The 24,091-nt window shown below is 39.2% G+C and overlaps 1 protein-coding gene across 2 annotated transcripts in view; it reads left to right on the forward strand.

The window, feature by feature from the left end:
* Nucleotides 1-24,091, forward strand: part of SEMA5A (semaphorin 5A) — a 452,903-nt gene that overhangs the window by 343,176 nt on the left and 85,636 nt on the right. For both annotated transcript variants that reach the window (XM_054578336.1, XM_054578335.1), the window contains exons 13-15: nt 7,394-7,511; nt 15,935-16,116; nt 20,399-20,542. In XM_054578336.1, the coding sequence (XP_054434311.1) occupies nt 7,394-7,511; nt 15,935-16,116; nt 20,399-20,542 (444 nt within the window). The remainder of the gene's footprint in view (nt 1-7,393; nt 7,512-15,934; nt 16,117-20,398; nt 20,543-24,091) is intronic.

Raw genomic sequence — 24,091 nt, forward strand, 5'->3', positions numbered from 1 at the left:
GCCCCAGACAGGCTCAGGAAGCACTTATCAAATTAACAAATGGACTCTCTGCTTCTTTCCTTTCTGCTATTTTATTTAATAACCTAGAAAAGAAAACCTAAGTTCTTGTGAAACAGTAACAGTCCCATTACATACAAGTAAAGTGACAGAAAACATTAGCCAAGGGGTTGAAAACCCTTGGGGCTTAGGTGTTTGTTCTGTTTTATTTTTGCTTTATTATAAAAGCTGATTGGGGAGAGAAGAGAAGCCAAAAACTGGGAGAATCATAGCCTATATTAAAAAACAGAAGACAAATGCCTTTTTAAATTTTGCTTTATAAAACTGTAGGGAAAAAATGAAAACATTAAGAAAATGACTATGGCCCCATTTGTGAATGGGTATCTAGTCATTCTCAATTTAGTCAACCTGTGCTTATTATCATTGAGTTAAAGAAATTAACATCTCATTAAGGAAATTAGGATGGAAATTAAGACATTTATTGCTTGAAAAGGCAAAGTTTTAAAAGGTGGAATTAATTGATTGGCACCTTTATTGATTAAATATCCTCTAAAGATAGCATCTGCCTTGTGGGAGAAATATATACTTACAGAGAGAAATTGAAGGATCCTCGCAATGTCCCCAGCAAGAAAGCTTTGGCCATTCAGTTATGAATCACATAAATATTCAGAAAGATGTTTGATATGTACCCGTTTTACAACCTCTTCTCCCTTCTATATTAATTTAATATTTTCCAAATTTCAGTGTCATGAGTTTTTGTTTGTTGTTTTGGTGCAGCCTCTAAACGCTGTGGATTTCCCTTAGTTAACTCATTCTTAGTATATTTATTGAACTTCATATCTGCCAAGCACCAAGCCAGGCCCTGAGTGGAGAGTGATGGATGAGGTAGCCCTGACTCTGTCTTCACAGGACTCAGACTCTAATGAGAAATTTGGGCATAAATAAAATCTCTCAAATATCTGTTACGGATTCAAGCCAAAGGGCCTTGGAGTTACCTTAGACTTTATCCCCAAATTGATTGAGCTTTACAGCTGATCTTGGACACACTACACTAGGACCTAATATCTGAGCCTGACATCCCTGTCCAATTACTTTTTAAGTTCCATCTGAATTACAACCAGTGTTACAGTCCTAAATTTCCAATAGTAAGGGAATTAACCAGCAAGTTTTTATATACTTACTTGATGGATTGTTTGCTTAGTGGGCTATGCTGAAGCCACTCAGTGATGACTGTGAAGACATCTGCATGACGTGATAGTAATTGGAAAAAGGAAACCCTTATGTATATGTTGTCATTACAACTGTTTAAAAAATAGAAGGGGGGGAAGCAAAATACCTTCATCAACACACTAATTACGATTGTGAAGAGCACATTGTAAGAGGGGGTTGGAGGTGGGCTTTGGCTGGAACCCTTGGTCTTCCAGCGAAGTCACAAGTTAACACCCCCAGGTCCTGGACAGGGTGGAAAATGAATGGTCAGAATGTGTAGAAGGCAGAACTTGACTAGTAGATTAAGAAACAGATATCATATTACTGTTTTGTACTAGGGGGAGATGTAGGTGTTACAGGGCCTGAAGCTTATACCGTTTGGGCGAGTTTCTCACTAAGGAGAAGAATATCAGATTATAAATATAGAATGACTAAGGCCAATGGCAGGGCCTGAAAAGGCCTCAGGAACTAAAGAAGTAAAATCTTCAGGAAGTAAACCTTCAGCTTCATTGTAAATCCATCTCTGACAATCATATAGGTAGAAGGAGATGTAGATGTAGATGTAGATGTAGATACAGACTTTGATCCAAGTGGAAAATAAAAACAAAGAAAAACATGTGAGTGCCATCTTGTAGAGATCCCATGGACTGCCCCTTCCTCTGCCATGCCCATTCCGTTTGCCTACAGCCATGCAATGAGTATATTTTTTCTCTTTTCCTCTTTGGCTAAATATTTAAATGTAATCATATTATACTTTGTATTAATTTGTGATACATTATTGTTACAATGGGGAATCTGTTTCTAAGAATAATGTGTACTAAAAATATCCCATAGGTCAAATCTGATAGCATTGGCTCTCAGCTTTTCTTAGCCATGTGTTAGACAGCCAGCAGTTTGGGTTCAGTTGTTTGTTCAGTTTCCTAAAAGAGCAGAAATAATGTACAAGGGGAGTTTGACATTTTTTTCTTTTTTGCTTTTCTTTCTTTTCTTGTGGTTTTTCTTTTGCAACTGACTGTTGCTATTGGTGTAGTTGCTTAATGATTTTTTCTTTTAATAAAAGGTGAGCTCTTCGGGTACAGGGACTATGCCTCTTGTTATGCCACAGTAAACCCACCACCTTCAAAGTCTAGTTCATTCATGGCAAGTGCTCTTCAGTATGAGCTGAATTAATGAATCATTAAAACACTTTTTACCATCCTGTGTTTAATGGATACATTTTGATAATATGGCAAAAATTCTTAACATCAAAAATAAACTGATGTAATGACAATTAGTGTGACAAAAACAAGCCAGATAAAGTTATCTATACTTAGGCAAGCTAATATGTGAGGGGATCATACTCAGTGATTAGCTCTAATTTTACAGAAGTACAGTGAAAAGATTTTAATGAATATACCTATTTTCCTATTACTCAGATTAGCAAATAGCATAACTGCTAACTTTAACATGTACAGGAAAAGTTTAGATAAATATTAGTATAAATATCCAGTAGAAAGGCAAGTAGTTTATCCTTTTTCTAGAATTAAGGCCTGACTCTAAGTATACATTTAACTCTACAACATACTCTCAATAAATGTGTCTTCAAACTAACCCTTCAGATTCTGATTGCCATGTTTTCTGAATTTGCAGAATTTCAAATACCAGAGCAATATTTCAAATAAGAATAATCTAAGGTTATTCACAAAATAAGGAAATTAAAAAGGTTCATCATACAAAAAAAACCAAAAAACATTTTCCAAGTAGAATAAAGAAAAGCCACTTTTGTGATGGTTAACAGTTCGGTCTGTGATTTTCCACATGGTCTCTTTGAAAGACCCACCTTCTAAAAAATATGTTATGATGACTCATTTTTCTTAAAGTATAATTAAGAATAAAGATAGAGCTGATCAGCATTTCACCCAGGGTTTGGAATATTTTAAGTGAGAAAAATATATATAAATGGTATTATTAAAGGCTGGGCATTTGTGTTTGTAGAGAAGCTTTAACACTTAAAGGGAGAAGTGGAATGTTAAGAGCTTGCAGAGCTGGCAGCATTATGGGAAGAAAGGGATGGTTGCATATCACTGTAAGTGAAGCTTTTCACTTAAAACAGCTTAAAATGTTCTGCATAACCCTGCGGCATTGTTTCATTTATCCAGGTAGCTTTACAAGGAGAAGATTGGGGCAAAGTTAGGGAAATGGAGGAATTTTTCCCCTTTTCATGGTTTTAATTTTGTCTTATGTGACTTTAATAAGAAACATGATCAGGAATTCAGGCTTTTTGAATCATTTCTGTAAGTGTAGCTTTGCCCTGTTGTTCGCCAACCTGAAAATGGTTCAGACATGGGAGTTCCCGTGATACACACTGCATTCTGTCACCCAGGCCATGGGTAAGACCAGGGCACTGGGGTCAGATTCCAGTGTCCCAGCCTCGGGAGGCTGCAGCAGCAGGCAGGTTCTTATTTCCCACCTTCGCCCAGGTCTGTCTTAGAGGTTGCATTGCAGTTGAAGTAAATTTCCTCTGGGCGTTTTCCTACAGAACAACTTTTTGCACAGGTAGAGTTAGTTGGGAGAATTTGTTGTCCTCGGACCTGGCTCCATTATATGAAATAATCTTATTTCATAGATATAAAATGTGCACTTTCACTGATCTTATGCAGTCATTAGTTCTCATCTTTCCTACCCCCTGTAAAAAAAAAAAAGACAAGAAAAAAAGAAAAAGATGTTATTAAATCAATAATTGTGTCTCAAAAATTGTGAGTTTTTAAAATTGAAAAATTTGGGCTTTGTTTTATATACCATAAATATAGATGAAATTTTATTCAGCAAAACTGATTATTAAAATGAATTTTTATTTAAAAGAATAAATTATTAGAAATTATATTCCAAACCTCAAGAAGAAGAGATTTTTAAAAGCCGGTGCTCACACATTGTGACCTAAACTTGTGTTTGAAAAGATGTTATCTTAATCTAATAGAAAACAGGAAAGGATACCCTACACAGCTTCCTTTCTTAGAAGCTGTGAATCTGCTTATGTTGGTCTGAAGTTCGAATAATTTAGATTTAAAATATATGTTTTTGTTTTTTAATATTTTTGGAGTGGAGGAAGGAAAGTTACTAAAGTATGTCTCAGATGGATCAAAGATATGTGAGTAGCACTGGCCAGTGTCGTTCAGTTGGTTGAATGTTGCCTGTAAACCAAAAGGTCGCAGTCTAGGTTGCAAGTTCTCTCCCGGTCAGTGCACGTACAAGAGGCAGCTGATTTCTGTTTCTCTCTCACATTGATGTTTCTCTCCCTCTCTCTCTCTCTTCCTTCCCCTCTCTCTATAATCAAGAAGCATGTCTTTGGGTAAAGATAAAATAATTAAAAATAAATATAAAAATAAAAGATACAGAGACAAATGAAGTGATTCATCAGAAGAATCATAAGAAATCCTGGGTAAATGTTTTCATGATTTTTTAAGAATGGCAGCTCCTTCTAAATATGGCATAAAATCCAGATGCTGTGAAGGAAAAGATTAATAAAATTTACTGCATAAAATTTAAAACATTTTTATCTCAATAAAAAAATATTTAGTGACAAGTGGAGAAAGCAGTGGAAATGCTATTGACAGAGGGTTAATTTTTTTAATACAGAAATTTTTGCTGCCAGTGGCCACATAAAAAGACTAAAACCAATGACCCAGTAAAAAAGAAACAAAAGCAGGAATTGGTTATAAATAGATGTATACCCAAATAGAAATACAGATAATCAATAACTGCACACACACGCTCTACGTCTTCATCTCACAACTAAATAAAACAGATGACTAGAAAATTGGATTTTCATTTATCAGGAAGAACTAAGCTATTTTTTAAAGGCTATATCTGAAACAGAGAAAGGAAAAAGAGGTACCTGTCATACTGTTGATTGGTACAAAATTATTAAAACCTGTAACTTTTAATCATCAATGGAGTTTTATCATGTAGAAAATATGTACAAAAATGTGCATTTCAGCCTTGCTCTCAAGGATTTAAATAAATGTTGGTTCATCAAGGTAACAGAATACTACACAGATATTAAAGGGAACATGGTAGAGCTGTATTTACTGTAAGAAAAAGTGCCATGATATATAATTATGTGTAAAAAAGTCCAACATGAGTCTGTGTGTACAGTCCCTTTTGCATGTGTTACATCCAATTGTTGTCTATATAAACAGCAATAATATAGAACTATATTAGACTACATGTAATACAGGTATATATCCACACATGCATGCTTCTTTGTATAGAAACACTATCTCCTAAATATGTATGTGAACAGTGCCTCCTTCTGGAGAAGGAAGGCTTTTACTTTGCTGTTTATTACTGTTTTAGTTTGATTTTTTTTGCATGGAAGTATTAATAATATATGTATGTTAAAGTAATTAAACAAGGAGGCCATTGGCTTGCAGTGCCTTGGTAGCCTGTGTAAGCAAACCAAAATCTAAGCCAGAATCTAAGTAAACTTAAGAACAGCCATTCACACACAGCCAATCAGCCTTTCCCAAATAAGGCAGCCACTGAAGCTGGAGCCAATCTTGTAATTTCCTTGGTTTGCTTCCATATTTTCTCTATAAAAGCATCTCCCCCAGATCCTATCTGTGGAGCCTCCTAACCACTTTCAGTTCAATGCTGCTCAATTAGCATTCATGTTTGCTAAAATAAACCCTTGAAAAATTTAATGTGTCTTAGTGTACCTTTTAACATGTGCGCAGTCACTTATCAAAAAGTTCTGTTGAGGCAACAGTGACAGATCACTGTTTCATACTCCTTCCCACCTCAGCTTCGTCCTGCTGTGCAAAACCCCAATTCTAACCATTTCTTGTTTGAACTTTTTAGGTGGTTAATAAATAATAACGCATAGTAAGTTAAATAATAATTTTATTTCTCTGTTGCTTCATTTACTGTCTTTAGATGTCTCTTCTCCAGCTTTGAGACTTTGCCTTTCTCTGCTTCAGTTTCTTCATTTTAAAGTGGGAGACATCTAATTGAGGTACTATGTTTATAAGGTTCTGTGAGTTTTAAATGAGCTATTCGAGGTGAGGTTTTTATAACAGTGCTTTACACATGGTTAACATATTTGGTGTATTAATTAGGGTTGTTCCATATCATTAATATTAACCAGATTATTATTTATACTACCTCACTGGTCCCATGTTTGACTAATTGACAACTATAACATATTCTCCCTTCTAACTCTACAAAAATATTAGAGTTCCATGCTGTACCCACCTCTTAGCCCCTTTAGAGAGAGAATGCCCAGGAGTTCAATGCCCTGTTTTCCTGTGGAGGGACCTTCTGTATAATTCTGGCTCTGTGACTTACTTACCTCCGTCTACTTGCTCCATCCCCAAATCTGCCTTCTGCTGTATTTATAACACAGGGACCAAAGTCTTCATCTGAAAATACCAGGTTGCATATTAACTCCTTCACTGAGACAAAGCTAAAATAAAATGTCCGCCACCTACAGTAGTACTGAATAATATGTTGAATATTATAGACCGCTATATTAAACTATTGTTAAATTTGAACTTACCACATCACAGGGTTTTGGTGTACTTTCTTGTCCTTGGGCCCATTTCATAAATTTTGTATCTTTGTTTTCTTTGTTGTTTCATCAATACCTCCCCCATTACAGTTTTTTAGGTGTCTAAATATGTAATAGCTTGATATATCACAGTAGGCATTCAACAAATGGTAACTGTTATTAAAGTGTTGATGATAGTTATGATATTGTTGATATTGATGATGGTAATGATGATTATGGTGATGATAATGTGTTAATAATAATAATAATACCTCCCTATACATGTTGTGTCTAAATGAGATAATTCGACATATCACAGTAGGTTTTCAACAAATAGTGTTGATGATGGTGGTGGTGATACAAACAACTGGTATTTTTGAGCATTGCAGAATTCTGACTTTATCTTTGTTGATGGCACCAAAAGGTTCATGTTGGCACAGATAGTCACTTAGTCATCTGCCCTCTATCTTAGGGAAAATAAAGGTGTTTTGATGAAAAGTAGTTATTTAATTTTAATTGGTTACCTCCAAGTGTGTACAGATTGAAATTTGTTTTTCATAATTACTTCCCATGTCAAGTTATAAGGGCCAGGCATGCCTTAGTTTGCATCCTAGTTCAGTTATGCTGCCTCTCTACTGACCCTCGGGTGTGTGTCTGCAGCGCCTGCATCGGGGCCCAGGACCCTTACTGTGGCTGGGACGTGGTGATGAAGAAGTGCACCAGCCTAGAGGAGAGCCTGAGCATGACTCAGTGGGAGCAGACCATCGCCGCCTGCCCGGTAAGTGTCCGCGTTCTCGGTCCTCTGGACACACTGTCCACAGTAGCCCCACAGTGCTTTGGTCCTAACCAGAGCTTGAATGACATCTACCCATTTTTATCTTCAAACCTTTTCGACACAACCTGTCTGTGTTCTCTAAACTCACTCTGCTCTTAACATGCACAAGAGCCACATAGGATAATGGCAGAAGCTTTTTGTCTATTTTGAAGAGAAGTGTCTTATGAGAAAACAATACTGGCTTGAAAATGGGATGTAATATCTCTGTTTTATTCTTGGAGTTTTATCTCCAGAGTTTGCTGTGAACTATTGTACCCTTTGCAGCATTAATAAAATAGTACCTTCCACACACATCTATTTCCTTTGGGAGCCATCATTCCAGAAGCCCATGTAAGTAGAGCTTTTAAATGAATGAACTAAAGGATATTACCATTGAACCCCATGTGGGACAGTCTCATAGATTCTGCTCAGGGTCACAGCAAAGTCTGGGAGAAACAGTTGAATGTACATTCATTCCCATGGTGAATTCTGCAGAATGAAGAGAAGCTCGCTTGCATTTGGGTCAGAATCTGAATCCAAGAGAACAGAGTCCACATTTTCTTTTGCCAATTGAATTGTTTGCATACTCACTTCTGGGAACCAGCTGAGTTGTTTATTTTTTGTTTGTTTGTTTGTTTTTCCTTTGTCTTTTTAACCCATAATTAAATAATCTCACTTTCTTTTTTTCCCCCCAAGAATATGATCAACAGCTATTAGCTTCCACACATTTGCAAATTAAGTTACTTTGCTGTCACAGAACTGCTAATCTCTGTGACTGTCAGTTCTGGCATTCCTCTGCAAGACAGTGCTGAGCAGGGAAGTGACACATTCTGTGATTTGAAATCTGTGCTGTTTCTTCAATACAGAATTGCCCGAGGCATGTGAACTGTAGGTCTGCTTCCTATCAAGGGGCCTGCTAATTCTATTATCTAAACCCATGTCCATGAAGATATCCTTCCACTTGTAAGTGGGAAAATCAGGCAGCTACACGAGGAAGGCCAGGGCTATTAAAACCAGTGTCCTTCCCCATGTTGGCACAAGATCAAGGCTGTTTGGTACAACGGTGAATTTATAACCTCTTCTATGCTCTGAGCAAATCTTTGCATGGGGGTTAGCTGCTAGCCCTTTCCTTTGGATTATTGCTTCAGAGCTCTGATTTTAGGAGCAAACATGTCTGTGGCATCTCTTGAAATTAATTTGAAAAATGCCAGTGTTTTAAGTTCCTTTTCATTTCTGACCAACACTCGATAAGCAGGACAGTGTTGTTCACCTTCCATTCTTGCAGCTAAGAGAGAACAACGTTCAGTCTCTGAATTGCAGCCCTAATGTACAGACATGCACTTTAGGAGAATCAGCACACCATCTTTTAGATATTTGACCTTAAAATTTTAAAGGTAAAAAGCACAAATGACTATAATAGCAGTTCTTCTTAAGCAATGAGGCCATGGTCTAGGCTCCGTGGCTGTTTTACTGGATATCTGAGACATGCTTACTTATGTAATGGAAAATACACATGCCGCCACTTGGTTTATAACAAATCTGTGTCTTGTATATTTCTACAGTCCAAAGTGGAGATGATCCAATATTTAAGAAGTGAGCAGAGGGTTGTTACTGAAGTTGTCACTGCTGCTGAGAGGAACATTTCTCTTGTAAACTCGGGGAGGTCAGAGGGTGATGTGTATCTGCCCTGGGGCTGAAGCCATCCTGCCACCTTCTCTGCTTTAAAATTGTAGCTGAGATGTGATTTTTGACCCACTCTCTGGAAAACACATAAGGTCCTTCTTTATCTCTTGTTCGAGGTGATTTCCTTATACAAAACATTCCTGTCCTTTCACCCTATGGAATGTGTCATATCAAGATGCACTTTTTGTAAGTTAACAATATGGAAAACATGCAACAACAGAGAATAGATTCCTCAGGAAGCAAAACAATATGTTTTTCTCATATATGTAGACTACAAGGTAGAAAATGGGAAGTTTTGTGTAACTCATCTACTATTTTAATTATATATCTTTTTCTAACAATCTGTGTCTTAGAAAAAAATGAACTAGTTGAAAATTATTAGCATTTATATAAAGCGGTCTTAACTTAGTTGTTTTTAAAGGCTATTAAAAATGGAATTTTTTAATCTTATTTTTTATTTTTGACTGAAATGAAAGAAAGATTTAATTTTATTGGCAAAATCTACCATATTTCATCCTTTTAGATATGCCACTGGTTGTAAAGTATACTACTGTTTTATTAAAAGAAAAAAAATGCTTCCATGGAATGCAAAATGCAGGCTGATTCCAGAGATTTTAAAAATACATAAAATCGTATAATCAGCAAAATAACCTTTTTATCTACATATCTTTAGCCAAAAGAGATTAAGTTTTAGAAGCTGAGAGATTTTTAAATGAGACCAACACTGCTTCTATCCAGTATAAAAGCCCAAGCTGAATAATGAGACGACGTCATTTTGTGGAGTTCAGTGAGGTTAGAGGGATGCTGAATGTGCTGAGGCTGATATTGAACCCTCTTGTGGGAACCTGCCTTGGAAATCTTCACAAACCTTGGACAAACAATGTAGTGCAGCTGAGTTCCCCAAAGTTAGTTTCCCAGTCAAACCTCACTCAGAGGCTGCCATTTGCTGCTTAGATCCTGTGCTCTCCAGAGAGTTCAAGTTGCCCATGGGACCCCAGAATCTTCCCAGCAACTTAGGAACTTAAGACCTATTTTCCACTGAAAGGTCACTATTTAAAAATGTTTATGGATTTCTGTTGTCCAGGAAAAAAGGACAATAGTTGACTGACTGTTGATTAAAGCACTGTTTGCTATGTAAATATAATTGAAAACACTGTTCTCAGTTTAATAGATTTGAAGTGCTTGAACAAAATCTAAATCAAAGTATCTAGCATGATGCAAAAAAATATGTATGTTCTGCATAACTTGTAGTGTTGCTGAACAAGGATAGTACAGTTTGAAGACTCTGTCTGGGCTTTATGAGTAAATACAGTCTGCATCCTTTGTGGATACATGGTTACCAGCATATCATATCATATGATGAGCTCCTGTTTCGAAATGTATCATTCAATAACTAGGAAAATACATAGACCAAGTAAATCTCACAATATAGGATTATTCTCAAGCTACGATGCATAATTTGCTTCTTTAGAGTGACAGAGGACTTTAGCAATGATGGAACCCAAAGCCCTCATGTAGATGGCAACCCCATACACCGGAGTCTAAAGGGTTTACACAGATTGTAAAACTACATTGGGAAAGAAATCAGGTTTTAGACCCAGTTCTTCTGATCTACAAGGCATTGCCATTCACAGCTGTTAGCATCTCCCCAAGGCAGCAGCCTGCAGGTGGGCCCAATTTGATCTGGTAGTAACCCTGCAAATTATGCTCAGATAGCAGGTGAAATACTATTTATAAATTGTGTAATGAAATCTACTATTTTTTTTTAACAAATATAACACAGTCGTTGACCCCACAAGATGTTTCCTGTTGTTCTCTTGCACAATATAATTTACAAATAGGGATGAGATTCTGGGATAATCCGTGGCATTCAGTGAGCATTTGCTTCCCATCAGTTCTCATACTAAATACTTTATATACATTAACTTATATAACATGTTGTGTAAGACTTGGAAAAGTCTACTTTAATAGAAGGAAAATAGAACTAAGGTTAATTGTGTGTCTAGACTGTATATTCAGTGCCATATTAGGCAATTTTTAATGGGCTGTCTCATTTAATGTTAATGATGACCCTCAAAAGTAGACATAGTTGCTGCCACTTCATAGAGAAAAGAACTCTATAAAGTGACTCCGAGGCAATAAATAAAGATTGCCTCTATTTGCCCATCTTATCAGAGACCACAGAGAACTTGAGCTTAGTTCCCTTCAAAGGTGCTGTGTTTCCTTTGTGTAATTCATTTATAGAGAAGGACTTAGGGATGATATTAGATTGATGTCATAACAGATCGGAGCATATAAATATCCGTTCTGTTACAATCTCTGATAAAAGGTATGTGAAACTTTGAAAATAAAGGAAGATCTTTTAACTTCTGAAAAAATGCCCAAATAGAAAATATGAGATTTTGATGTTGTTATAAGAAAATGATGGCTGGAGTACAGTAGAAGCCTGAAGATATGCTCCAGGAACCTCTGTACATAGCAAATGCATCTCCATCCTGGGTCAGTTGGGAATTAATTTAATTGCACATGAATGTATTGAAATGAGATTGTGGATTTTGCTTGTTAACAAAATGTACATCTTCCTTAGCTAGCTCTTGGAAATCAGTTATTTCCTAGGCGAGAAGAACTTTGCTGTTACAGAATTGGGGGTAAAAGTACATGAAGCTGATTTCCATGAGACTGTCACCAAAGAATGATCTAAGAATTACATTATGGAATGAAGTGGCTGAGATCAGTCTCTGGACTCAGTTTGTCGTGAATGACCTTGGGTCTTTTAAAGTATGGTTTCGAGTAAATTGAGCCTCATCTGAGTTTCAGTTGTCCTCCCTGTGAAATGGGATATATATAACAAGGGTGTTGGTAAGGTTCAAGGAGTTAATAAACGCACATCACTCAGCACAGTGGATAGCATACACTAGACTATCTACATATAGACATGGTATGTGTTTTACTATGACTTAGTATTTAATGATATAAAGCACATACCCCAAATAGAAAAATCACTAGGCAGAGACCTAGAAGATAGCACTACAGATAATTTATTCTAGATAGTTTTATATCTGATGTCTGTTTAAGGATAGCTAAGGAAATATAAAAATACCTACTCATACACAGAAGTAAAGCAGCAGAACCTACCCTGTTATTCATGGATCTACACTATTTCCAAGGCAGATTCTGATACTACTATACTCATGATCAAAACAAGCCTATGGTTAAATGCAATGCAGGAAGCCTGCATGCTTTTCTGAATATCACAAGCTCTTCTTGCATTGAATTTAACAGAACCAACAGCAATGTCTCTGAATTAAAAATTGTGCCTTTCAAAGAAGGCAGCTACCCTACCCATGGCTGAAAAGTAAAGCCTACATTCTCATCCTGCAGAATTATCTCTCTGTATCCTCCCATTAATGATTTGCTGAGTGCATTTCCTTTCCAGTGTTTTTATTACTGTAACTGTTCTGTTTTTCTACCTCATTTCTCTTCATTCCTTCATGAGCTGTCACTTACTTTGTATTCTTCTTCTCTTTTCATCTGTCACTGATATGTGAGCCCATTTTTACCGATCCATATATTTGGGAGGAAAACATTGATGCCGTCCATTTCTTTGCCTAAGGCCCTGTTATCTTACACCAGTGCCCAAAGGGAGGGATGGGGAGAAGATGTCTAATGCAGTGGTTCCTAACTGGAGGTGTCCCCAGGGACATTTAGCAATGTCTGCGGAAATTTTGGTTGTCAGATCCTGGGGCATCTGGAGGGTAGAGGCATCCAGGGATGTCATTACCTATTCCACAGTGGACAGGGCAGCCTACTCAACAAAGAGTTGCCCTGCCCAAATGTCAACAGTGCTGAGGCTGAGAAACCCTGGTCTCATGGGAAGGAAGGGGCAACCAGAATTTCCAGTTACATCTTCCATATTGCTAGATGTGCAGTCTTTGGCAATTTTATAACTATTTCCTTAAATCTTAGTTTGCATTTTCTGTAGAAGTAGTATATAAAGGTTTTGTCCAATAGGACAGCATTTACTTTAAAGGAATTTAATTCCCTATGAGTAGGGCCTTAAAAATGACTATTTTCATCCTGTGATGGGGAGAGAACAGTTTCAGGGCTGATTCTTTTGGGTTTGGGGAGCCTTTGGAAAGCTCTTACTCCCCGAGCCTTCTCATGCCCCCCTCCCTGGGACATAAAGCATCACATCCTCACGTAACTGAATCCAAGGCAGGAAGGATGAGAAGGAGCAGAGAGGATTTTTCTCTTATCTGGAGGAAAAGAATTTCTGGAAGCCTTTTGCTGCCTCTTGGCTCATTTTCCAGGATCAAGTCACATGTTTACACTTAGATCCAGCGCTGGCCCAGTGAGTGGGGTTGCCGTGTTGCATGACTGGCTCAGACCAATCGTTATTAGCCCCCTGGCTCGGGGTGTGTCCTTGTCAAGGGCATGGCGTGATGCCTTCTCTCCCATGGGGAGTGACAAGGAATAATTCCCATGATGAATGTAAAGCCCCTTCATTCAATGTATCATTTTAATAAAAACCCTCCACCCTAACTGGGATTCTCACTTTAAGCTCTCTGGGCTGCAGAAACGGAGATCCTCAGATCTCCTGCAGAATAGGGGATTGTGTTTAAGGGAGCACATGGACTGGAACAGAAATTTCAATGTTGTCACAAATCAGGACAGTGACTCCTTGGGGGGCTCCTTCTCCGCATGTCTGTCTGTCTGTTTCTCTTTCTCTCTCTCTTGTTCTTCCTACTTGTACCTTCCCTGGATTCATTTAATTCTGTCATTTTCTTGGTAAATTCAGCTGGCACAGAAGCCGGCTCATGACTGCCATTCCCTTTCCACAAGTCCACAAGTCACTGACTTACTCTTTCAGTGTGTCAGTTTCTGAGTCTGTTCCCATCACAAAACATCCTCTTGGAACATTCTGAATGATTTATTTCCATCTTCCTTCATTTGCCACTATATTATATTTCCTCCTGGCGCCACAAATCCTCATTTTCCTGCATTTAGACTTCCTCGTGCCTTCTTACAGGTAAAGAGTTCCTCACAGTGTCTGTGCCCATTCCTTTGTATTTCGATGAAATGTAGGCCAAGGGGGCTTTGAGCGAATCTTTTGATCCCAATCCTATATTCTGAATATATCCTATATTCTCAACTTTCACTACCTTCCCTCTGTCCCATTCCGCCCAGATGCTGTCACTCGGTCCTCTTCAAAATCTTGTGAACTCTGGCTTCTGGCTTCTACCTCCCGCCAGAGCCATCCTGTGTGCAATTAACTCAAGACTTAGATCTTCTTCTCTAGGACCTCACCTCCACCATAAAGCCTTGTTAATTTATGCCGTGCAACTTCTGTACACCCCTTTTTTTGACACTCCAGTTAACATTCGAGTGGCTTCTGGGCTCCTCCTGGCTGGGGTTGGGGTCTGGTCCACAGAAAAGCAGGCTCATAGTGGAAAAGGAAAATTTTTATGTAAAATTTTAGGGTCCGCATGATGTGTTAAGATACATGGATGCTGGTATCCTAAATAAGTGTACTATTTTGGTTGTTCTTCCAAGTTTTTTGCTTTACAAATTCAGTTACTTTTAAGCTCTTTAGGTTTCACACTCTTTTCCAGGAGGTATGTGTGTTGGGTGTGTGTGTGTGTGGTGTTAGGAGGGACAGCCACCTGCCCATACACCACACACTGAGCAGCCCCATGGTATCCACATGACACAGACCAGTCCTGTGCTCTGAAATCCATTCTTTCCATAGCTCATCAGTCTCCCAATAACTAGCCCAGGAGGGAAATCCTCGTATCCTGTACAGATCCAGTCACTGAGCCAAACCTGTCAGTAATTTGAATAAAAGTTTTGAAACGTTTTCAATATGAAAATGTCCCAAACTGTAGAAACGTCCCTTCTTATGTCTCCATGAGAATTTTCTGTCCCCATTTCCGCCTTCCAGCCAAACACCTGCATGCCCAGCAGCAGATGGGGGAGGCTACAGATCTGTGGGCAGTTGAGACCCGAGTTCCTTGTCCTCTACATCTGGGTCTTATCTGCGTATACCATCATTTCCATGGAGGAGGAGGGTTCATGGAACCACATCTGGGTTTGTGAGACCAAAATGGAACTCGACATCATTTCCACATGATCCGTGCCACACTTTTACCTCCAATGGGCCCGTACCAAGACTGCAGTCACTGTGCCAACCACTTGACAAGTCAATTAAATGTTGTTAGTTTTAAGTGACATTTGAGCCAGGCCAGGTCTCCAATGACAACGAGTTGACCAATCTTTCATTTTTTTTTAAGCTACCTGAAATTGCAACACAATTGTACATCTGTGCTTTTTCACTCCAGTGCTGCTTGTTCCCTGGGTTTCTCGCAGTAGAGGACTATTCTTCCATCACCTGATTGTCAAGCTATTAGCATGCTTCGCTTCCCCTCTTCCTTCTCCTGCTCCTTCTCTCTTTTTCTTCTTTTCTTTCTCCTCCTCCTCCTTTTTCTCCTCTTCTGCCTTCTCCTTTTCCCTCCCCCACCTCCTCCATCATTATCTTCACCAGTGACCTCTTTTGCTTTACTTTGAAATATTCCATTTCCTCCCTTTTTATTGTAATATAAAACATTGTAACTGGGTTTTGATTGCCTTATGAGAGACCTCTCATTTTTTCTTTATGTCTGCTGCCTTAGCCCTTTCTGACCTCCCTCCTTGTATCTGCTTCCTAGACAAGGAACCTCACTGTGGATGGGCACTTCGGCGCATGGTCCCCGTGGACACCCTGTACACACACAGATGGCAGTGCCGTGGGAACCTGCCTCTGTCGCACCCGCTCCTGTGACAGCCCAGCCCCCCAGTGTGGCGGCTGGCAGTGCGCAGGCCCGCGCATGGAGATCACCAACTGTTCCAGGTACGTCCCCCGCAATACTTGGGCCTACTTTTGTGTGTAAACTGACTGTAGAGGAGTTCAGGGAATCATTCCTAATATATATCTCCCACCTTGAGGGAGAGGTAAAAAAAGATAGGGTTGCTTACCAACTTCAAAATTATGTAATCTCTAGAAAGAGATTTTAAACTCTAGAGCAGATTATAAATCTGAACCCATTCTCATGTACCTTGTTAGATTAGGAAAAATATTGCTAATGTGCACAATATTAGTGGCTTGTTTGAGGGAAACATCCATGTCAATTACAGTCTGTTTCTGGAATATGTAAAATAGTAGTCCTTTATTGATATAGCGCAGTCCATTTTTTGTGCACCCGCCTAAGCCACTTAGCTCTTCACAGCTGTCTCTTTTGACAGCATCAGTGACTCCCAGTGGTTCGAAGAGAGAACTGTAGGCCCTGCCCTTCTGCCCTTGCCATTAGGTGGTTCCCGAGAATGAAAACAAGTCTCAAATCAAATTTAGGCAGACACACAAAACTGTGACACGGCCTATTCTTGTACATGATGGGGCCCCAGGTCCCTGACCCTCGGGCACCCTGAAACACACATCCATGAGAGGATTGCAATATGCGGATGTGATGCTCTGGAAGTCGGCTGCCCACCTTTTAGTCAGACCAGGGAAGGGGACCCTCTGTTACCATGGCAGACACTTCCTCAAGGGGAAGCCCCCACCTTGTGCCCAATGTGTGCGAGGACAGAGATGCATTCATGGTATATCAGTTCATCCTCTCTCAGACACCAGTTAATTCATCAATCAAAAACTATTCCTAACCGCCCGTATACTAGTGAGCGACCCTTGTGGAGATTCAGAAAGCAGTGTGCATTGTCTGAAGCGGCTTCCTTGAGAGTGCGAGCAACAATATCAGATAGTTTTCATAGTGTGAGAAGCTACCTACCTATCCACACCACTGACTTTCCTGAGTCTCTAAAGGATACATCTAGGGTAGCAGCTAAAGCCCTCATGTCCACACATGTCCATAGCTCTGTGGTGGGACAGCTGTCATTCACAATGTTTGTACTTGGACACTTGTGTTTTCTGGTGCAATAGTCTTCACAACCAATTCCTCACCTGCCTCCTAAAAGAATCTTGATAAACTAGATACCCCCTCAAATATCTATAGATTGGCATCTAATGTATTTCATCCAAAAGTTCAATATTTTGAACGATATAATTTCTATTATATCAGTCTTTATTTTTTCATTCATTTATTTATTTATTTTTTAAATACATTTGTCTCTGCCTCCCCCCCACCACTTTCCCTTGCCCTCTCCCTCCTTCCCTCCCTCAGCTCTTCCCCTTTGGTTTTGTCCATGAGTCCTTGCTATATGTTCCTTGACTTTCCCCTTACCTTCCCCTTCCCTGCCCCGCCCCTTCCCTCTTGTCTCTGTTGATTTCTTTTCCTTTCAGTGTTGCTGGTCATATTTTCCTTGCATCTTTGTATTGTTGGTTAGGTTCCGCTTATAGGTGAGATCATATGGTATTTGTCTTTCGCCCCCTGGCTTATTTCACTTAGCATGATGCTCTCCAGTTCCATTCATGCTGTCGCAAAGTTAAATGTTATAGACTAAATACCATAATTAGTGACCTCCCCATTTAAAGAAATTGATAAGCAGGCTCTGATTGAACATTCAAAAATTTTATGTTTGTCCTTCCCTTTAACTTCCTATTTCTAGTCTGTTGTCTTATAGAATCTTATCCTAATGTGCCATGTTTTTATGTCTGAAAGTCTTAAATTGGTTACTCTATTATAATTCCGTGCAACTATCACAAAACAATTACATAAGTGGAATTTTTTTTAAAAAAACTTTTATTTCTGACAAGTACAGGCTTTATAAATACGTATTTTGAAAATTAACACACAATTAGCCAAGGTATTATTGATATTACCCATGTTGACTAATAATTACTTAACATTAAATCTGAGATATTTTTTAGAATTCCATTCTTTAATGCAATTGTTTTTAATTCCCAATTACTGTTCCTGTTCAGGCATAAATACAACTTCTTGCCTGAATCGGTAAGAGCTTAGCAGCAATTCTACTTTTATGTTTTATTTTTCTAGCTCTAAGTGCTGATGAGTATTAACTACATAAGTATTTGGAAATGTAAGATCATAGCACTGTCGCTCACTTCTCTTTTTCAAAATTATCTGCCAAAATCATGATACTCTAACTTTTTTTTAATATCCTATATTAGTGGGTAATCTGTTTATGTTGGCCTTCAATTTTGTTGGAAGCAAAACATTGGAAACCACCTAATTGGCAGACCAAATGTTTTGCTCAGTTAGTATTATTAAGTACTTCCTCAATTTGTGCAAAGTACATCAAAGAACATTTAAGAAGGTCCTTCAAGTGACTAAATTCAACCTGTTATTCTTTATTTATATGCACCTTGTTTACCCCAATGTGCTTACATATTTTTGGAAAATCTGAAGTATTGCTAATTTAATACACTTTGCAAGTATATTTTTGGTTATATGCTTTATCTCAGGACATAATTTAAATATATTCTCTCAATACCTTGGAGTAGCAAGATTAAAGACATTTAATTTATGAAAAGAAATCCACAAAGTAAATTAACTAGCTAAGCCAGACCTTACTATCAAACAGGGGCCAAGTCAGACTTACTACCAATGAGAAAAATATGCTTTATTTTATAATTAAAATAAATATTTGAAGGTGCATCCTTATGACACTTCTGAATTCTAATTCTTAACAGGGAGAGTTAGGGGAAGAGAGAGAGAGAGAGAGAGAGATTAAGAAACACAGCCAGCTGATAGAAGGGCAGGAGGTCCGGGAATGCCTAGAGCCTCGACAGGAGTTGGTCATCCAAATGCGTTCAGTCTCTGCAGCCTTCCATTTTTCTCACCTGCCTTCCTATATGGAACTCGGGAGCAAAACCTGGGTTCATCCTGGAAGGGTCAGGAGTGCCACTGAGACATGAGGTTTGTGTTCAGGAATTAAATGGGAGAGTGCCCCAACGTCAGCCCCTATGAGAGGGGGAGGAAGGAGCCATGGTCGAGGGCGGACAGGCCTGGGCTGCAGGCCCAGTGGAGAACTCAGCTGAGTTCTCAGGGGAACTCCATAGCTGGGAAGGCCCTTGATGGCTGTTAGATCCTCTCAGCTAAGTTTAGCCACCAGTACTCTCAGCAGCTGGAGGAAGGCACGCTGAGTCCCAAGGGTGCACCACGTGGCTTTCACTGCAATGTGCTGTGGCCGTGCCTGACAGATAATAGAAGCCAAGTCCTTAATCAAAAGGCTCTCTGCTTCCTCAGTGTATCTAAGTGTCCAACACTCTGTTAACATTCAGTACTGGGTAACCAGGAGACCCATTCGAACAGTGTGATCCATTGAGTAGGTTTCCTGTATCTTCTGCTTATTGTTTTGTTGTGGCTATTTGTTTGATTTTCATTCATAACTATACTCAATTTTCTCCTCTATCCCCCTGCACCTACAGTGCCATGACCATAGGAGTATTTTATGTTTTAAAAGTGGTATTTTATATTTTATAAGAGTGGTTCATTTTATTTTATCTTTTAATATATATGCCTTATTTTATATCCATATATAAATAACAAATAAATTCAGATATACACAGTTGGCACTCCTTATTTATACTCTGTATCTTTGTCAAGTTGCAAGAAAATAGCCAAGAATCTGAATTTAAAATATCCTTCCTTCATTTTTAATATAGTTTGTTTTAAAACTTCAGACATTACTATGTTCTATATCAGCATTAATGCTACCAAGAGAAATACTGATTTTCATTGATTTTAAAAGTAAACGTTACATGTAGACATCAATGATTATTTTCTTCACACGGGCACTTTAAGTTACAACTGAAATAGTACAAGACAAGTAGAAGCATAAATTCTAAACATTCAGGGATTCATCTCTAATTGTTTTTCAATGAATTACCATTTCTTATTAGATTTATATTTTCATAACTGAAGTTTCTTAATAGTTTCTAATAAGATGTATTCTGCATTATGTACAGTTCACTTAAAATGTCACTCTTAAATTTCTTACCTTGGCTCTAAAGTCAGATACATGGGAGAAAAATCTCACAGTAATTGAGATTCCCATGATGCAATACATTTAGTCTCATGGCCCCAGTTCCTCTTACCTTTGCAGCCCATAACCAGGTGGTCCATGTGAGGAGGCACCTGAATTTGGAGGTGGATGCAGATGGGGGATGGACTCTGAGCCAATTTAACTCAGTGACCACGTTGCTTCCTCCCCCCTAGGAATGGAGGCTGGACCCCCTGGACCTCCTGGTCTCCCTGCAGCACCACCTGTGGGATCGGCTTCCAGGTGCGCCAGCGGTCCTGCAGCAACCCCACGCCCCGGCACGGGGGCCGGGTGTGTGTGGGGCAGAACCGCGAGGAAAGGTACGTGCCTCTCTGCCCCCAGCATCGCTCTCCTCACGCTCACTGCCCCTCCAGTGCGTTCAGTTTCCCCGCGGCTTTAGTTTGGGATCAAGCTTAGCTTTTTTGTGGCATTCCCGTCCGTTAAGCTGAATTGTCCTCCTCTTCCTGACATCCCTAAATTTTGACCAGAGTCGCATATTGACCGTGTCCCTGGGCTGCAGTGGTCCCTGAAAGGATGGTTCTGTTACGGAAGTCCCACCAGAGTGGTGACCCAGGGATAGTGAGCACCCTGTCCCTGTCTGTACTGGGCTCTCCAGAGAGTGAGCAAGTGAGTCTGCTGGAGAAAGCTTGTGTTTGTTAGAATTTTCAGCTACAGCAGTCTCAAAACCTATAGTTCTGTGTAGGACCTAAGGCGGCCCTGGGTCCAGATATATTGGCCAGAGAAGTCAAGTTCTCCATCAGAGCTGTGTTAAATAGCTGGAGGATAGGTGAGAACATATTCAAGGTTGTGGTTGTATTTATACCTGGTATATATCCTTCTATTAACAAATGCCCTCAATGAAGCTACAGTATGACCCAGAGTGGGGCATTCTTTTCCATGTGTATTTTAAGCTTTAAGGACGTCACCAGGACATTTCAATTCAGTCTTTCATTTAACAGTCTGTTGGTTTTTATAGAATCCAACATTTTACTTGGTCTCATACAATCTACAATGGTGATATTTGAGTCTTTTTTGCATATTTAAATACATTCCCATTTATGGTCATTGGAGAATATCCAAGTAGGTGATTTTTACATCACTTTCAGGATTCTCATTGTGCTGTACTCACATAAACTTACTGTATTAATCCCATGGGAAAGAAAATGACTTTCAATACCTTTTAATTAAAATGTAGTAAGGCTTGTATCTAGTGATATGGATTCACTGGAGCCTCATAAAATTCTGTACGCAGTCATTGTTATGTGGTTAATATTTATACACACAATATAATATTTATATATTATATTTATACACAGGTTTACTGAACAGATAGTTCTCCGCTAGGTATTTATTACAACCTCAAAACAACTGGACAAAAATCATTCTTTTTTTCCTTCACTGTATTCCTAAATTACCAATTAAGATTTTTATTCCTTTCAACTAAAGAAATTCATAGGTGATTTTTACAAAGCAGGGATGGTCATTTTTGAAGTCGATCCCCCAAGATACTCTTGCAGAAGTCTGTCATTTCAGAATTAACACCAGCTGATAAGTAAGAAAACTGATTATGGAAGAGAGGTCTCCCTGCTATTTCTAAGCCTGGTAAGATTTAAAATTGCCTGGGAGGTTAAAATGCCACATATTGTCACAGAACACTGCCCACTCAGGTAAAGCCACCTTCACCTGTGTGAAGCCGCCCTTAGCATCATGGCCCCTCCACAAACCTCACACCTCTTACCCCTTTCCCATGCTGTGCAAACAGGAGGGACGAAGCTGCTAACTCTGTGGTAAACATACAAGTATATGTATGTTCAGTATCCATCAATGATTATTCTTAAAGCTTTGTTTTCAGGAAAAAAATGAGGATGGCCAGTGTGTTTGGAGGACTTACATTTAAAATGTCCTTTTTTAAAAACTGAAGAAATGCTCCTTTGGTCTAAAGGAATATTGGTTAATGGAGGAAATTTGGATTTAGGTAGTAAGCGGATGGGTGGTAAGAACTGGGACTCAGATTTTTATCAAATTGAAGCCTCCCCATTGAATAGCCTTTCTAATTGCTTAGAAAGAGGTTAACGAAAACTAGAAAAAAATATATGCTTGGCCTTCACAATAAAATAGTTCTTAGATTTTTTTGCCACATTATGGAGGAGATCTCTCCACCTAAGTAATATAAAGGAATAGTATCCATTACAAACATTTGAGAAGTAAACGTAAGGTTAAAGGAAATGATCTGCATTGTAACGAATAAGGGCCCAAGGTGTAAGCATCCAAAATCATTAACACAATCACCTCGTGCTTATTTAAACTCTGTCAACCCTAAAGAACTCCTAAGAGGCCACAAGTGAATAAATTGATTCTTCCCTAAAATGTCCCTATGTTAAAGCCAGGATGGTAGTTAGCAACTTTTCATTTGAGACAAATCTCCAATGTGGGGAATAATTCCATGGGAGCTTTATTGCCACAAAAATCTCAGAACTCTTCATATAATTTTTCTTAAGTAATAGATAAAGAAAATATCTGACTGATTCTTTTTTTTTTAACTAAAATGTATGGACACTGTGTATTCTAAATTACCTGCAAAATGACTTTCATGAGTATCAGGAACTGAGTAGTAGCATCTATTCCCAAAGAGGGCGCCAACAAGGATGAAGCCATGGATATTTGTGTGAATATTATCAAAAGGCAGATGTCATTATCCATATTAGTGGTCTTCTGCCCTGTAACAACAGTTCCATAAATTTGCAGGTTTAAATCCACACACATGTTTTCTCTCTCAGCCTCAGCAGATCGGGAATTCCATTCTGGCTTACCTGGGTTCTCTGCTCTGCCAGAGCTGTGACCTCATCTTAGGGATTTATTTCCAAGATCATGTGGTTGTTGTCAGCATTCAGATCCTTGTGGGCTGTCAGATTGAGGGCTTTGGTTTCTCATTAGTTGTTAGCCAGAGACTACTCTCAATTTCTTGTCCAGTGAGCCTTCTCGCCACGGTTACTTACGTCCTCAAATCTAGCAAGGAAAAGTGCCTCCTTGCAGGCTGGGCATTACACTCTTATATAATGCCATCACAAAGTGACATGCCATTAGCTTGCCATGGTCTGTTGGTTAGAAGTAAGTCAAGGCCCTGTCTACACTCAAGAAGGGGCTGTACACAGGACATGGATACGATCAGGCAGGGATCATCGGAGTCCCCTTAGAGTATCTGCCATAGTCTATAGATTATCTGCCCCTCAGTCATTGACATCCCTCCCACATGCAAAATGCATTTTACCCACGCCCAAGGTCCCCACACATTTTTATGCCGTTAAATCATCTCACCAAATTCCAGAACCATATCATGTAAATCAGGCCCAAATGTGACTGAGGCTCCCTCCGTGTTTCCTCTCAGCCTGTCAACCTCTAAAATGAGATCTGCTACTGACACACCCCATGTGCAGTGGTGGGTGGGACAGGCAGAGGGTACCCATGGTAAACATTTCTGTTGGAAAGGGGGAAATGGGAAGTACAGTGGACCCACTGCTCCGTAGAGACCCTGAGACCTAGCCAGCCAGGTGTTGGGAGGTACTCAGTTAAGTTTCAAGGCCTGGACATATTTTTCCCTGGTTCTTGGCTGTGCCTCCTGGGCCCTCAGGTCTGTTTCCTGAATCTTTCTTTTTCTTAAAAGGTGGCATGTGCTTGGTACTGGGTGCTTTCATCATCCTGCTTTCTGGCAGTAGAATTTTGGATTTTCTAATGCCTCATTTCATTTGTACTTTCAGTGTGCCTTACAATCCAACTCGTACTTTGCTGTGGGTCTGCCTTGGCGTTTACTCCACTAAACCAAGCTACACCCACAGATGTTGGTGAGATGTCCCTCCTCTGGGGATCCTGCC

This window comes from Pteronotus mesoamericanus, unplaced genomic scaffold (genome assembly GCF_021234165.1).
Source record: "Pteronotus mesoamericanus isolate MK-2021 breed Mesoamerican mustached bat unplaced genomic scaffold, CSHL_Meso_final contig_50, whole genome shotgun sequence".
In the NCBI taxonomy this organism is placed as follows: Eukaryota; Metazoa; Chordata; class Mammalia; order Chiroptera; family Mormoopidae; genus Pteronotus; species Pteronotus mesoamericanus.